The sequence below is a fragment of the Muscardinus avellanarius genome (assembly GCF_963383645.1).
Source record: "Muscardinus avellanarius genome assembly, chromosome: 2".
NCBI classification, from domain to species: domain Eukaryota; kingdom Metazoa; phylum Chordata; class Mammalia; order Rodentia; family Gliridae; genus Muscardinus; species Muscardinus avellanarius.
Genome location: NC_137787.1, coordinates 148,123,193 through 148,138,630, shown reverse-complemented (window position 1 = coordinate 148,138,630; position 15,438 = coordinate 148,123,193). Strand labels below are relative to the sequence as shown.

The 15,438-nt window shown below is 40.7% G+C and overlaps 1 protein-coding gene across 1 annotated transcript in view; it reads left to right on the top strand.

The window, feature by feature from the left end:
* The window catches only part of TNFSF11 (TNF superfamily member 11), a gene marked incomplete at both ends in the record, with an annotated part of 36,997 nt that extends 23,771 nt beyond the window's left edge, over positions 1-13,226 (top strand). The window contains 3 exons of the mRNA XM_080690047.1: positions 5,423-5,468; positions 5,553-5,651; positions 12,805-13,226. Of these exons, the coding sequence (XP_080546173.1) occupies positions 5,423-5,468; positions 5,553-5,651; positions 12,805-13,226 (567 nt within the window). The remainder of the gene's footprint in view (positions 1-5,422; positions 5,469-5,552; positions 5,652-12,804) is intronic.
* Between the last annotated feature and the right edge of the window lie 2,212 nt (positions 13,227-15,438).

Genomic DNA, 15,438 nt, shown 5'->3' with positions numbered 1-15,438 from the left:
TTTATATACTTTTTTTCTGGAGGCAAAATTGTGAAATCTCAACATTTTTTCATATGAATTAAGTAAAATTTGCCATAAAGACGTATCTGTTGTTTTCCTGTCTGTCTTAATATGAAGATGAAACAATGCAGACTAAATAAAAAGATACCACAATGAAAAGATTTTTGTAAATGTTAAGGAATTTCTCTATTGCTTTTTTTTTTAGCTGGGTTTCAAATCTGCAAACCTACCCTGTGCTGGTGTCCCAGGCTTGTCAATTTCAGACAGTGTCCACTAGGTGGCACTGTGTCAGAGGGTTTCTTTTATCTTTGACTTGGCTACTGATTTCATTGGCAGCTTCCAGAAAGGAGTTCAGCTTTTCTTCTTTGTCCTGTTTTGAAGGGTTGAAGAAAGCTATTATAAACATTTAGGCCTAGATTATAGTAATTTAATGATGAGCAAATTTGCTGAAAAGGCTACATGCAACAGGCCATAAATAAGTTCATGTGTTCATGTGAATTTTCCTAGCAACTGTATTGTAGGTAATGATCCTGGTTCTGGTGAGTAGTTGATAGTAACCAAGGGGCAATTATTTTTGCCGTTTGCATGTAGAAGGTGATAACGGTGCTGCATTCTGAGAAAGCAGATCGCTGATCTTTGGGGGAGCACAACACTAAGTTCTCTTGAAGATAATTTGATAGTGGCTTGAAGCTCAGAGGAGGCTAGGTGCGTCTTTTTTCTCCTGTATTTCTCATAATAAAAACAGTTTCTGGGCTTTTGCTCCTTGCTACTTTCTAGGAGGCGTGTCAATGCAACTGGCACTAATTTTTGCAAATCTGTGGGCATTCTGTTAGTGTAGGTAACATGATTGTATTGGGAGTTTATCCAGAGAGTGAACTTTTTTTTTAAAAATTAATTTGCAGCTGGCTAAAAATAAGATAAGACATATAAAGTTTTTTTTTTTAAAGATTCCTTTCATCTGAATACTTTTTTTTTTTTTTTTTAGAAAAAAGGAGTTAGGATGTTCTTTGTAGTGTTTTCCCCAAATTAGATTATCAAAACTTTGCAAATTTCAAAGAACCCAGGAGCAATGTCTGGATAAGATTTGGGAATAAAGAATTCTACAGATATTAAAGGACTCTAATTAACTTGAGAGGCAGAGGACTCGTGTGGATGAAAACCAATGTAAATGTGAAGCTTAGAAAATAAATGGAATTGTCAGCTGGGGTGAAGTTTGGGTTTTCTGTCAGAAGCATTTCTATAAATGAAAACTCTCGGGGGACATTCAAGACAGATCTATATTTGGTATGTTTTTATATAGCAAAGCATCTGGTCTTGAAGGAAGTGACCAAGCTGGATGGCCTTGTTTGTGTAATGGACTCAATAGCATCCTGTTTGCAGAAGAACTGCCCTTTACTCTGTGGGCCTTAGTTTGGGGGATTCGCCAGTCCAGTGCAGAGCATGGCTTGCCTGGTCCTGAGCCCACTGTTTTCTGAAGGCCCTGGGAATTCTGAGGTCATATTTCCTGGTGTTGAGGTTCCTTTTTGTCAGATCCCCAGGTACCCTCAAGCTAGATGCCAGCGTGCCCTCTCAGATTTATTATATCATGGAGGGAGTCATGCTCTAAAGATTACTGGACAGACCATGGATATGGCCTTGCAGCTCTCTAAAGCATACTTGGAGCCAGGCGTGGTGGCGCACGCTTGGAATCCCCGCGCTTGGGAGGCTGAGACAGGAGGATCACACAGGTTCGAAGCCAGCCTCAGCTACTTAGTGAGGCTCTCAGCAACTTAGTGAGACTCTTGTTTCCAAATAAATTTAGAAAACAGGTCTGGGAGTGTAGCTGAAGGTAGAAAGCCTCTGGTTTCCATCCCCAGCACACACACACGCACATGCACACACACACACAAACACACACAAAAAGCATACTTAGTGATGATTTTTTTTTTTTTTTGGTGGTACTGGGGTTCCTGGAAGCCCTTCTACCTCCGGGCTCCACTCCCAGACCTATTTTATATTTTTGAAACAGGGTCTCTTATGCCAGCGCGGCTGGCTTCGAACCTGCGCGATCCTCCTGTCTCTGCCTCCCAAGCGCGGGGATTACAAGCGTGCGCCACCACGCCCGGCGCGTGATGATTTTTTAAGAGGGATCTGGGCATAGCTCAGACAGGCAGAGGTTCAAGTACCAGCATTATTAGGGGAATCCTTCCCTCAGTCTGAAAAATGTGGTTCATCATAATTACCCAGGATCTGATTCTCCTAAGAGTCAAATATGATAATACAAGGGAAACACTTGGTTGGTTCCAAATGTAAGAAGTTATTTAATTTTCAGTACATGCAATAGAAATATAATTTGTGAGAATATAATAAACCTTTGACTAAATAGAGGTGTCACCAAACAACTGATCCTGGGAACACTCAATTAGCAATAATGTTTCCTAACACCTGCTGCATATTAGAATCACCTGGGAGCGTCTTGTAAAAAATATCAATTCAATATCAGACTAATTGCATTAGATGGGCTGGGGGTGGGGCCAGGGCAGCCCCACTGCTTCCCCTGAAATGCTGCTAGGTTTGCCAATGGCAGTGTTAAGTTCTTCCCATGTTAAGTTTTTTTCTTTTATAATCTTCCAAACCCACAGGTATCCCAAAAGTATATTCTGGAAGAATATTATATTTATGATTACACATAAATAACAGTCACCTTAGAATTCAAAAAGTTGGGGTGGAGATACACATACTGGGAATACCTTTTTTTACTTGTAACCCAGGTTTACAGATGTATCATAAGCCCCCCCCCTCATTTTTTTTTTTTTTCCATTGAAACTTTCCTTTAGAATTTCTGAGAGGAGTTGCATGTTTTGGATAGCTAAGAGACAACATGAGAGCAGCATTACTTCATTATTCTCTAGAAACTGAATTTATCTAGGGGCATAAAGCCTTCCTTTATTTTTCTTTCAAGTAAGCACTAAAAGTACTTCTAAGAGGTGCTACTCATAAAAAACAAATTTTTTGTAACTAAATGGCTGTGTGGCAGCTCTAACCTAGAAGCCACTGATTCTGTGGACAAGGAAAGCTCATTCCCAGATGAGAATGAACAGTGATCTCTGTGTGTTTAATCAGTGGCATGAGCCTGCTGCTGCTTTGGCCTGGGTCTCAAGCTTCGCAGTAATCTCTCCATTGGCTCATCTGTAAATCTTAAGGAATGTCTAAGTCATTGCTGTTCTCAAATGAGGTCCCAGGCCCGCAGCCCCAGCTCACTTGTTAGAAAGGCACATTCTCCAGCCCCAGCCCAGGTCTCCTGGATGAGAAACAGCCCACTTACCAAGCCCTCCTGGAGATTGTCCTGTATACAAGGGTTTGAGAACCACTAGCTGGGAGAAAGGCCCTTTCCTTCTTTTCCTAGATAATATGGGTGTTTGCAGAGAAAATCATGAAGCAGGCATTTGTAGGTATGCGCCATACTTAACTCGGCTAACACCCCTGCTCTCCTTCTCTGATGTCAAGGCCAATCAGAGCTGGTGGGAAAATCAGGAGGTAGTTTTAAATCTCTGAATTACTCTATCTCCAAGGTTCCTATTCCAGTCTTTAAAAGCTAGTAATCAGGTAAAGATACACTGTGTGTATATGTTAAAGATATAAATGGATAAAGGTACATTGTATATATATAAGTATGTAATGATATACATACAGAGTATAAAGATGCAGTATATATATATATATATATACACATACATATATAGTATAAAATTACAAAGAATAAAGATATACTGTGTGCATATAAATGATAAATTTGTAAAACTATATACAATGTATGAAGATATAGTGTGTCTATAAATGGACAAAGTTACAGAGTAAAGATACTCTGTTCATATAAATGTGTAAAGGTATACACAATGTGTAAAGATTTACCGTGTATGTGTGTTTGTGAGTGTGTAATCTTCATTGTGAATGTTCTTGGGGCACTACAGAGAATCCAAAAGTTTTCAGAAAGGATTTGGGAAGGTGGAGGCAAGCAGGAGAAAGAAGCCTAATAAAGGGGTACCGTTTTCCTAGAATATCCTACAAATGGCTCCTCCAGGGTGTGCAGCACCCTGGGTCTGGGGTAGGGCAGAGGCAACTTTACACGAGTCCTTAGTGTTACTTTTGAGAAGTCAGCCACACTGTGACCTTAGGACTTTTGAATAGGTAAGTGAGGACAGCAGTGCTGTGTCCCCCAGTGGTTGTTAAAAGTAGAATAGAATGAAGGGAGTAAGGCTCAGCCTGTAATCAAAGGCAGAGAGAGGAATAAGTATTATCTCCAGAACACCCCACACTAATAACAATTATTTTGTTATTTCTCTATCTACCATTCATTCATCCATCCATCCAATCTATTTAAAAACCTTCCAATCCCCTCACAGCACTCAAGCTATCTGGCTTAAATTTTAAACTTTGTGCTAGGGGTTAGCATAAATTAGCTTACCTTAGTAACAGAGAAGTTAGGAGTCTCTCTAGTGTTTCTAGTACCTATCTATCTGAATTTACTGGGCACAGGGCCAAGTGCATTACCTGCATTATCTCATTTAATACTTTTAACCACCCTTCAATAGAAGTGCTGTTAATAGCCTCAGTTTCTGCAGGGATTTGAACCAAGGTGAGAGCCTGAGCTTTCCTCCACCCCACCTTATTTTGTCCCATGATGGCCCAGTGAGTGTCAGCTAAAGTCCGGATTCAGGTGGACGAGTGGTTACCTATCGGAGGCTCGTTCTGAGGGCTCAAATTGAGATATGCAATAACCTACACTCTGTGCAGACATGGTTGTTCTTTTGCTGGCTTGCGCTTCTGGACCTTTATTTGCAGCAATATTTTAAGTTAATTATTGGTACTCTAAAAGCTTTTAGACTTCCATATAGTACTTTAAATACACTGCAACCTTAAAATAAAAAATTAACCACCGGGAGCCAGGCATCATCTCGTTCCTGTGGGCTGAGCTCCAGCATTACAACAGGACTTCACTAATGAAATAGACATAAACAGAGCCTCCCTAAAGATTTAAGAGGGTCATATATTCTGTGTAATTGTTACTTTCCTCCTTCATTTCCATTTGTGTACCTGCTACAAATTTTTAATTATGCTTAATTATTTAGTGTTTTGTAATTTATATTGTTTTTATTTCCTCTTGTTGTCCAAAGGATTTTGTTTGATGTTGTGTGCAATTTGTGTGTGTGTGTGTGTGTGTGTGTGTGTGTGTGTGTGTGTGATGACTTTTTCTATGTCCAGTTCTTTGGGGTGAACCTTCTTTGATAGCTAGCTAGAACACCTGGGAATTTCACTGCCTATGCATTTCTGGCATCTTTTGAAGGCAAAGAGGTAACTGATCACCCCTTAAGTCCTAAACATTCTTACTGCTTTGCAGAAAGAATGAGTTTATGAATGAAATTCTTTTTCCTTTTTATTTCAGGAATTACAGCATATTGTGGGATCACAGCACATCAGAGCAGAGAAAGGTAATCATGGGTTCTTGTGAGTGTTTGAAGCCCCACGAGGTCACTAGTCTTTGGGCTAATGAGGTTGGTTTCTCTTGTCTCCAGCTATGATGGAAGGTTCATGGTTTGATTTGGTCAAGAGAGACAAGCCGGAAGCTCAGCCGTTTGCTCATCTCACTATCAATGCCACTGACATCCCGTCAGGTAAGCTTTGGCCTGAAAACGACGTCAAGAGTCACTTATGAGTCTGTTCATATACTCCAAAATATCCGTAGCCTGTTCCTAATATTTTTGAGAGTCCTTACTTCTAAACCCAAAGAAAGATCATTAGTTTTGGGTGAAGCCACATCTTGGAAACTGTGATTCTCCATCAGAATGGACATTATCACTATATTCATTTACAGATCGTCAGACTGTGTGTTTCTTTTAAAGGACACATAACTGTGAAGAACATTCCATTGTTTTTTCTACTTTTTCCCACATGAAGGTTGACATTGCCATCGCTGACCTCTGAGGTGGGTGAATTCTTTCAGCTAGTCAGATAATCAGCTATCTCCTGCAGGGTTCTAGGAGGAGGCTCAACAGAATGATTTTTTTTCAGTCTCAGGGTACACTTTTATTATTCATCATCAACTTCTTCTCCACACCTAAACCTGAAATTTCATTTTGATTCATTCTGAGTAGTGAACAGCAATAAAGCTGATCAGAACCTGCTACTTCAAATAGGGAACTAAGGGAATGCGGTTCACCTTCTTTTAAGAGGCAAAATATAAATAGATGCACCCTAGAATGCACGATGGTTTAGTCACTGAGACGTTTAAGTGGGATCTTGAAGCAAATCCAGAGCACAGTGAAGATGAGCTAAGGTGTGTTGTGCCAGTGTTTACGGGTTCCCTTAGCCACTAGCTGAGTCTTGATGTGGGGGATTAGCTAAGGCCAAGTGGAGATGTGCAAAATGCTAGGTTGACTTAGGAGGCTGCGCACAGGAACCAAAGGGCTGGAAAGGACTTAACACGGCTGAGTCCAAGGCTCCATACTGGCACTGTCCCCAGCATTCACACGGCCCACTGTATCCTCCCTGATCCCCTTGGCACCACAGTGGCAGTGTCTCCACCACCTACAATGGAGACGCAGCCCTGGGAAGTGGCTTTCACCACCTTATCCATGAGTTTGTTTCTCCCGCAAAAGCTTCCCATTCAAATCCCCCCACAAAGTCAAGATAGGCAAAGTGTTTTTTTTTTTTTTAATATACATTTATCGGTGCTTTATAGTTTCACATCATAATATAGTTCATAGTTACAGTGATCTCTAAGAGATAGTTATCCTCTGGAACATGAAACACATTCCCTTCATCAGGGGCCTATCATTTCCCCTGCATAAAGGTTTAGGCTCATTCATCTGGAGACCTGCTTACTTTTGAAAATGAGGCAGCCCAAAGCTCTGTGCTCACAGCTACCTTCATGCACCAGGTATTCATTATCTGCCCTCAATATTTACTCACCTTGGGCCAGGTTGGGATCAAAAAGATTATAGTGAACATCATGAAAGAGTGATGATCAAACATCGTGTTTATCATCACGATGCTACTCACTGAACACCTACCACAGACCAAGCATGTAGTTTTAGGTTCAGTATCTCTAATCCTTACCACAGCACTGCGAGGTGGTAATTCCCATTCAGGTTATGCAGACAGGGAAATAGAGGTTCAGATCGTTGTTATTTGCTCAGGGTCACAGTAGTGGCCGGATTAAAAGTCGAATTCCACACTAGTTAACTCCCAAACCTATGCTTTTCATGCCATACGTTATTCTGCACACAGGCTATGAGGTACTTGTGGGGAGTTGGCTTTATTTGAAGGAAATAATTCAAAGCTCTTATGCTGTCTTTTTCTGTAAGAAGTGGATTGGTGTAGTGTCTATTGACAGGGGCTCTGAACGTTGGCGGCCACTGTACTACTTACTGGCTCTGCGACCTTGGACACATTACCGGAATCTGTGCCTCCGCTTCATCGTGTCTAAAGTGGGTGTGAGGAGCCGAGTGTGGTGGCAACATGTGTAATCCTATACCTTGGGAGGCTGAGAGAGGAGGATTGAAGGCTCGAAGTCAGCTCCGACAATTTAGCGAGACTTGCAGCAATCTAGTGTGACCCCGTTTCAAAGCAAAAAATAAAAAGGGCCGAGGACTTAGCTTGGAGGTAGAATGCCTCTGGGTTCAATACTCAGTATGGTTCATAAATAAATAAATAAATAAATAAATAAATAAATAAATAGGTGTGAGGGTAGTGTCTTCCTTGTGGTGTAGTTATAAAGAGGAAGCAAGGTAATATACTGACAGTCTTGTATGGCAAGCGCTCAGCAAATGTGATTTGTTAGTGTTATTGTGAGTTTAGTTAAATAATTATGCAGATTGCACTTTGTTGTATATGTGACTTAAAGCAAGGTTTTATTATTTTTTTGTTAAGTACTAGTTTTAACAAACGATTTTGAAGCCATCATCATAACATGGGCCATAGAAGGATTTTTCTTAAATGAAGACATAGAAAGTCATAAAACAACTCTTGGGATTTTAGAGAATCCCTTTTCTTTTCCTTTCTTTTCTTTCCTTTTCTTTCCTTTTCTTTCTTTTTTGTAGCACTGAGGATTGAACCCAGGTAGATTCTAACTCTGAGCTACACTCCCAGACCTCTTTTATTTTTTATTTGGAAACAGAGTCTCACTGAATTTCTGAGGATCTCACTAAGTTGCTGAGGCTAGCTTTGAACCTGTGATCTTCCTATCTGAGCCTCCCCAGTACCGGGATTACAAGGGTGCTCACCTGGCTAGATGATCTTTTAAATTACTCCTCCTGTCCCAGATAGTTGCTTCATAAACAAATGTTCTCTCTTGTCTCTGTGCCTTATGGTGGAGCTACTGTGATTTTCTCTGAGAGGGAAACTATTTTGCATGTTAGTAAAGGCAATTAAATTAATACTGATGCATCAGCTGTGTGTGCTATGAATGTACCCTGCACTTATCTTTTCAGTTCATTTAAATGGCATATGATAAATATTGCATTAGACTGTGTGCCAAAGTCTGTTTGGCAACAGCAAGCATGTTTTAGTTTTAAAGCTCTCTCTGCAGGCACCTAAAATCAAATCATTGCCAAAAAACAAGGAAAAACTCCTGGTTATTTTCTGACAGTTATTGGGTTTGTGACTGAGGGAAATGAGTTAGTGTAGGCTTCTGTTTAAGAAAATAGAATTTGCTGGTCTGGTTGGGCCAGCGACCTCGTGGGCCCATTAGATCTCCCACTTTCGGCCAGTGTTAGGTGCTTCCGAGGAAGGCTTTAATTTTGCATTTTCATTCTGGGCTTTGTCTGATGTTTATACATACAAAATCAGAATCTGCCTTACATGAATTGTTACCCTGTGCATTTTCAAAGTTTCTTGAATAAGATGAGCTGGGAATTATTGCATGAGGCCATAGTATGTGGCTTTCCTTAGGGGGACACTCAGGCCATTTGCAAAGGCCTCTTTCCCATAGGATCAGGCTGGGGAGGCTGGGGAGGCTGGAGGAAGAGGCCGCCCACCGCCTTACAGGCCAAAAATGCCTGGATGGAGAGCCACGGTCACCGCCTGTTCACTTCATCTTTTCTCCTCTGTTTTCTGCCTCTGAGTCCTCTATTCACTCTGTCTAGCTTTCTTGTCTTTCTCCTGTGGGTGCCATTGTACACTCTACCCAGTTTCTCACACCAACAGTATGCTTCCTTCTCTCAGCCTGTCCTAAATGGACCCAGCTCCTCCCTGTTCCCTGGCTCTTCTGTCCGCACCCTAGGCTCAGCTTCCCTGACAACCACGTATTTCCTCAGCGTTTGCTTGGCAGGCCTTTCCTACTAAATGTCAGTCATGTGCCCTGCAACATGCCAAAATGGAAATAGGATGCTCTGTATGCTCGTTGCTTACTTTCTCCATTATTGGAGGCAAGTGTGATAAAGGTATATTACTTGACATGATTGTTAATTATGGGCGGAGGGAATGTCCACAGAAAGCACCACATGGTATTTCATGGCGGATCAACAGAATCAATCATTGAATGAATAAGGAATAAACAAAAATAGAGAGATGTTTCATAGGAGACGAGGACACTTCTTCCACTTGACTCCCCTAATCATGGGAGAACTAGTCAAGGTTCTCGTTTTCTATTTCATATTCCTTTCTTGCCTTTTCTGGCCAAATCTTTTTCTTTTTAATATGCTTTTATTGGTGCATTATAGTCTCACATCATAATGTAAGTCACATTAACAGTGACATACATGCACACAGCACTTGATGCCTCCCCCACTGCCTCCCCATCTCCCCCTGCCCCACACACACAGAGTACTGAGATTGACACTGGTATTTTCACATATGTACACACAGTCAATGGTAATAATTTCTTCAATGAGCCTCACGCCTCCCCCTCCCCTTCCCTTCCCTTTGACCACCTCCCTGGCTCACTGAGAACTTCTTGAGAACTCCATTGTCTGGAGTCCCTCTGGTATCCCCACTACTCCCTAGCTTCTGTATATTAGAGGAAACATAGACCCTTCACTTTCTGTGACTGGCTGATCTCACTTAAATGTTCTCTAGGTCCTTCCATTTTCTTGCAAATGATATAATTTTGTCCTTCATTATTGTTGAGTAGAATCCCATTGTGTGGAAATCCTATAATTTTGTAATACACTCATCTGTTGATGGGAACCTCTGGCCACATCTTTTCTAACATGAGCTGGCCCCATCCAGTTGACTATGAAGACTTCACTTTGGTCGTCTGTTTCCCTGTGCTGAGTTAACTATAAGACAGCTCATTGAATTAAGGATTGAATGCAGTACAGGGGCAGGGGGAGAAGAGGGCAGCATGGATGACCTGAGATGGGAAGCTTCTTGAACTTCATTAGCTTTGTCCATGAATTAGGTGGCTGTTTATCAGCCTGGGGAAATTCCTTTATAGCATACATGACAGTGCAATGGATAGGATCTTACATCCTCATGTTGACTCAGCTGAGACCGTGGGATGGTACTTACACTTGCAATGCCTGAGTCCAGGGTGAACTGAAATAGGGCCTTCCATGAAGAAGAAGGAAGCTTGCTATGGAGGGCCCAGCAGCAGCGGTGGCTGTGATGGCTGCGATGGCCCTGCTGTGGAGAGGCTTGCAGTGTTCAGGAATTCTTCTGTCCCTGCACGGGAGAGTGGAGTCACTGGACTCTTGGTCTTTTGAATGATGGGTTGGCCCACTGAGATTGGTCATTGTTGCATTTTTCTTCCACTTGATCCCCATCTGGTTGGTTCTTGGGACAATCTGTTTTGGAGGTCCCTTCACCATGTCCCAGAGACAGCAGGATTTTCTCCCTCATGTGGCTCTCTGGGGACAGCTGCAGGTGTTTAAGGTTCTCCAGGATTCAGGCCTGTCTGGGAAGATAGCTTACATGGGTTTCTTATTCTACGAAGATCCACTAGGATCCACTAATTGGAGAGTTGTCAGCTTTGATGCAGCCTTGGCATTCACTAAGTTCCTGGGCTTAGCAGACTCAAATGTAAGACCCTGAGCTGATTTCTGTTCCTCAATGTGCTCTTTAAGTTGTGGGAAGGTGCCGGAGCCAGCCGGCGAGAGTAGGGGTTCTGAAGTGAGGCGTGAGGATGAAGAGTTTTTAACCCTATGTGGGGGAGCCGCCAGCCTACTATCTCTACTGGTCGACCCCTGGTCAATATTTCCTATGGGTCGACGACTATGCCTGGGTCAGTATTCTCTATTGCGCGGACACTCCTGGCCAACACAGCTTCTGGGTCAATCTCATCTTTATTGTGCCAACGCTGACTCTGGGTTTGTTTTTCCAGAAGTATTTATACACAGCTACAGGTCAGTCAACATTCTCGTGCTACCACCACCAGAATACAATAAAGACCAATACAAAACATCAGTACCCTCGTGTTATCACCACCTGATCCTCTCTCAGACTTCTTTGAACTTTCCATAACCCCAAACCTTGTTGACTCTGGGTGAAGGACAGTCAGCTGAGTCAGAGACACCAATCTAGGGGAAGGCCTTAATGGCTCCCAACAGGAAGGCATGACGGGCAGCCAAGAACTTCTCATGAAGAGCTGATATACAGTTCTCTTTTGTCTTAATGATTTCAAAGAGATGTCCATCATTATTTATTAATGATTCTAAAGAGATGACCATCTTTGTTTATGATAAGTATTTAAAAATCCCTCTGGAGGAAAATGTGTTTTTGGACTTTCCATAGTATTTCAATTTTCCCATTAGTTATATCACCTTTTCCAGTGGAATAACATCTGTCCACATAAATACGCATTTTCGGTTAATTAGGTTTCTCATAGAGGAATTGCCAGTTTCTAAAGACCCATTAAAATATACCAGAGACATGAAATATGGAAGGCACTGAACACACTGATGATTTAAAATCTTCTTTAGAAACTTTTCCTATTGCAGGAACAGTAGTGGCATGAGAGTCGGTTGTTACCCCATTTCAGGAATAAGCCTCTTTGAAGGAGAACTTGATCAATCAGGAGAGATTTTACTATATTTTCTCCTCATTGGATTGTGTAAAGTTGTTAAGCCAGGGAGTGCAATGCCAATATTTTATTTTTTAGTTTCTTTGGGGATAGATCTTTTCAGTGTGAGCCTGGAAGACATATGGGTACCAGACATGGGGGAAATAGAAGGTGATAAGAATAGAGTTTAGGAGTTTAGCCCAGATTGCAATCTCTTTCTATATATCCCTCTCCATGAAATAAAAGATAAGGTTGAAACTTGTGAAGTACAGGAATTCTTTCTAGACTAGTTTCTTGCTTTGCTGTCTGTCTCATTTGGCTTTGGCTAATTCTTTTCCTTCAACCTGAAATGACCTTTTTGCTTTTGTCTGCGTGACTGAATCCTTTTCTTCTTTTGAGATTCTTAGAGTCAGTAGTGACATACAGTCATATTTTATCTCCATAGGTGGAAATAATCTCTCTCCTTTGAATTCCCATAACAATTATATATACTTTCCCTTTTAGGTCTCATACTCTGCTTCTTATTTCTTATCTGAACCCATTTTATACTTATCCCTAGTACACTGTAGATTTCCTGAGGGCAGGAAAAGTGAGTTCTGTCTTTGTACCTTAATGGAGAGCATTAAATACATCTGAATGATTTTTCCCATGTAAGAAAATAAATCCTAGGAAGTTGTTCTCCCATAATAATGCCGTGTGTGTGTGTGTGTGTGTGTGTGTGTGTGTGTGCGCGCGCGCACACACATTTTATCTAACCTTATGGAATTGTGAAGATGAGCTTTTTGTTTAAGGAGTGGATTTTAATTAAGTGCCTCTCCTCTCCACAGGTCCCCATAAAGTGAGTCTTTCATCTTGGTACCATGACCGAGGTTGGGCCAAGATCTTCAATATGACCTTGAGCAATGGAAAACTGATGGTCAACCAAGATGGCTTTTATTACTTGTATGCCAACATTTGTTTTCGACATCATGAAATGTCAGGAGACCTAGCTACGGAGTACCTTCAGCTGATGGTATATGTCACTAAAACCAGCATTAAAATCCCGAGTTCTCAGACCCTGATGAAAGGAGGAAGCACCAAGTACTGGTCAGGGAATTCGGAATTCCATTTTTATTCCATAAATGTTGGAGGATTTTTCAAGCTACGATCTGGCGAGGAAATAAGCATTGAGGTATCCAACCCTTTCCTGCTTGATCCAGACCAAGATGCCACATACTTTGGGGCTTTTAAAGTTCGAGATATAGATTGAGACCTGTTTCGTGGTGCAGTAGCACTTGTTTTCCAGATGTTCGGAAATGTTTTGAACAAGCCAAGAAAGATGTATATAGGTGTGTAAGACTACTAACAGACATGGCCTACAGCGGTACAAAACTCTTACCCATGTTCTTGACCCTGAGGAGAACATGCGTATTTACAGCCAGTGAAAGATGCTGGACTCATGGTGTGTGTGTTACACAATGGTTTTGCAATTTTGTAATGAATTCCTAGAATTAAGCCAGATGGGAGCAAGTATGGTTGCCCTAATGAAAAAACTCCATATGGGCTATAGGAAGGTTAATTCTCTGGATCTAACTTGTGTGTTATCTCATTGCAAATGAACCATGGTTGGAAGGGTTAAGTTCTTTTGAATTGTTACATCATGCTGGAACCTGCAAATAAATACTTTTTCTAAGGACGAGAGAAAAATATATGTATTTTTATAATAATGTCTAAAGTTATATTTCAGGTGTAATGTTTTCTGTGCAAAGTATTGTAAATTATATTTGTGCTATAGTATTTGATTCAAAATATTTAAAAATGTCTCACTGTAGACATATTTAATGTTTCAAATGTACAGAAATATTTAACTGGTGCACTTTGTAAAGCCCCTGGGAAAAAAATTGCAGCTAAGGGGGGAAAATACTATTTTCTAATAGCAAATGTGTAGTATATTTCTTCATTCTTTTTAACTTAATAGATTTATCAGACGTGTCAAGTATGTGCAAAATAAATAAATAAATAAATAAATGGATGCCTTGAATAATAAGCGAGATGTTGGCCACCAGGTGCCTTTCAAATTTAGAAGCTAATTGACTTTAGAAAGCTGACATTGCCAAAAAGGATACCTAATAGGCTACTGAAACCTGTCAAGAGTATTTATGTAATTATTGAACAGGTGTCTTTTACTACCAGTGCTGCAAATTATAAATTTTTTTAAAATAGAAAAGTTACTAGTGGTTTATCAGCAAAAAAAAATTCACATTTTGATTTAGAAGGAGTTATTTTATACTGTACAATAAAAACATTGCCTTTGAATGTTATTTTTTGGTGCAAGAATAAATTTATATGAAACCTGCCTTGTGATTTTGTACTTCTCTTTTATGTCTGTGTTGCTCTGTGACCCTGTTCTTTCCAATATGATAATGTGGCTTCTGTCTTTTTTTCTGAAGGTTACTGGGAGAAATGCAGATTTAATTAAAAACTAGGAACAGATTCAAATAAATTAATGAACCTTGGAATCTGAAAATTAATTTGCAGAGGATTTATATGCAAGGATGTAGCCAAGATAGAAAACAGTCCTCCTCACTCAAAAAGGAAAAGTTTATATTTATAACATGAGAAGAATATGGTGCTTTATTACAAGTTCATAGTATACTATAAAATGGACCGGGAGGAACGCCTAGACATTTTTTACCTTACCACAGTAGAGAAGGATTAACAGTGGTCTGGATACTTGTCCTCATGGAAATTAATGTGGGTGAACTGTCTAAAGCTGGCTGGCTACTAGTGTGAGAGAGAGGTGAGAAACGGAGCAGCTTGGGAAGGCACCGTAAACCATAATTTAAAGCACTTTCCATCCACAGATAAATGTTTCTTGATGGTTGTGACAGGATAGAAGCTGAGAAGGAAAGCAGATGCTACAAAGAAGAAATTGTAAATTTTTAACAGCAGAGGTATAATGGTGGTACTCAATTGTTGGCTGAAACACCTGTTATTTAGGACTGTCAGTTAATTTGAGGTAGTTGGTGCAAAATATGACTTTTGTCTTCCACATCCCAATTGAGGCTTCTTGGTTTAATGAAAATTAATTTTGATGAGTTTCTTCACTTCCCATGGACTGAGAGCCTTATTATATCCTCATTAGCTAATTAGTTCTTATGATAGGATCCTGCTATTTCCAAAGGTGGATAACATTTATTTATTCATTTATTTATTTATTTATTTATTGCCCCCTATTATTTGCTGCACTGTCAGCTTTGTGTGAGGCACAGTTCCAGGTCCTGTGGATACTACGGCACTCTCCAGCTCCTGAGGGCTTTGCAGGCTGGTGGCGGTGCAGCCTAGGAAGGTGCCGTAAGCTGCAGGATAGGGGTGCTGTGGAGCAGAGAGGGGGCTGTTGAACCCAGTCTTGGAAATCACAGTAGATCCAAGTATGAAAGCAGGCAGGCTAGGAAGTGGATTAAAAAACATCAAAAGTGGAT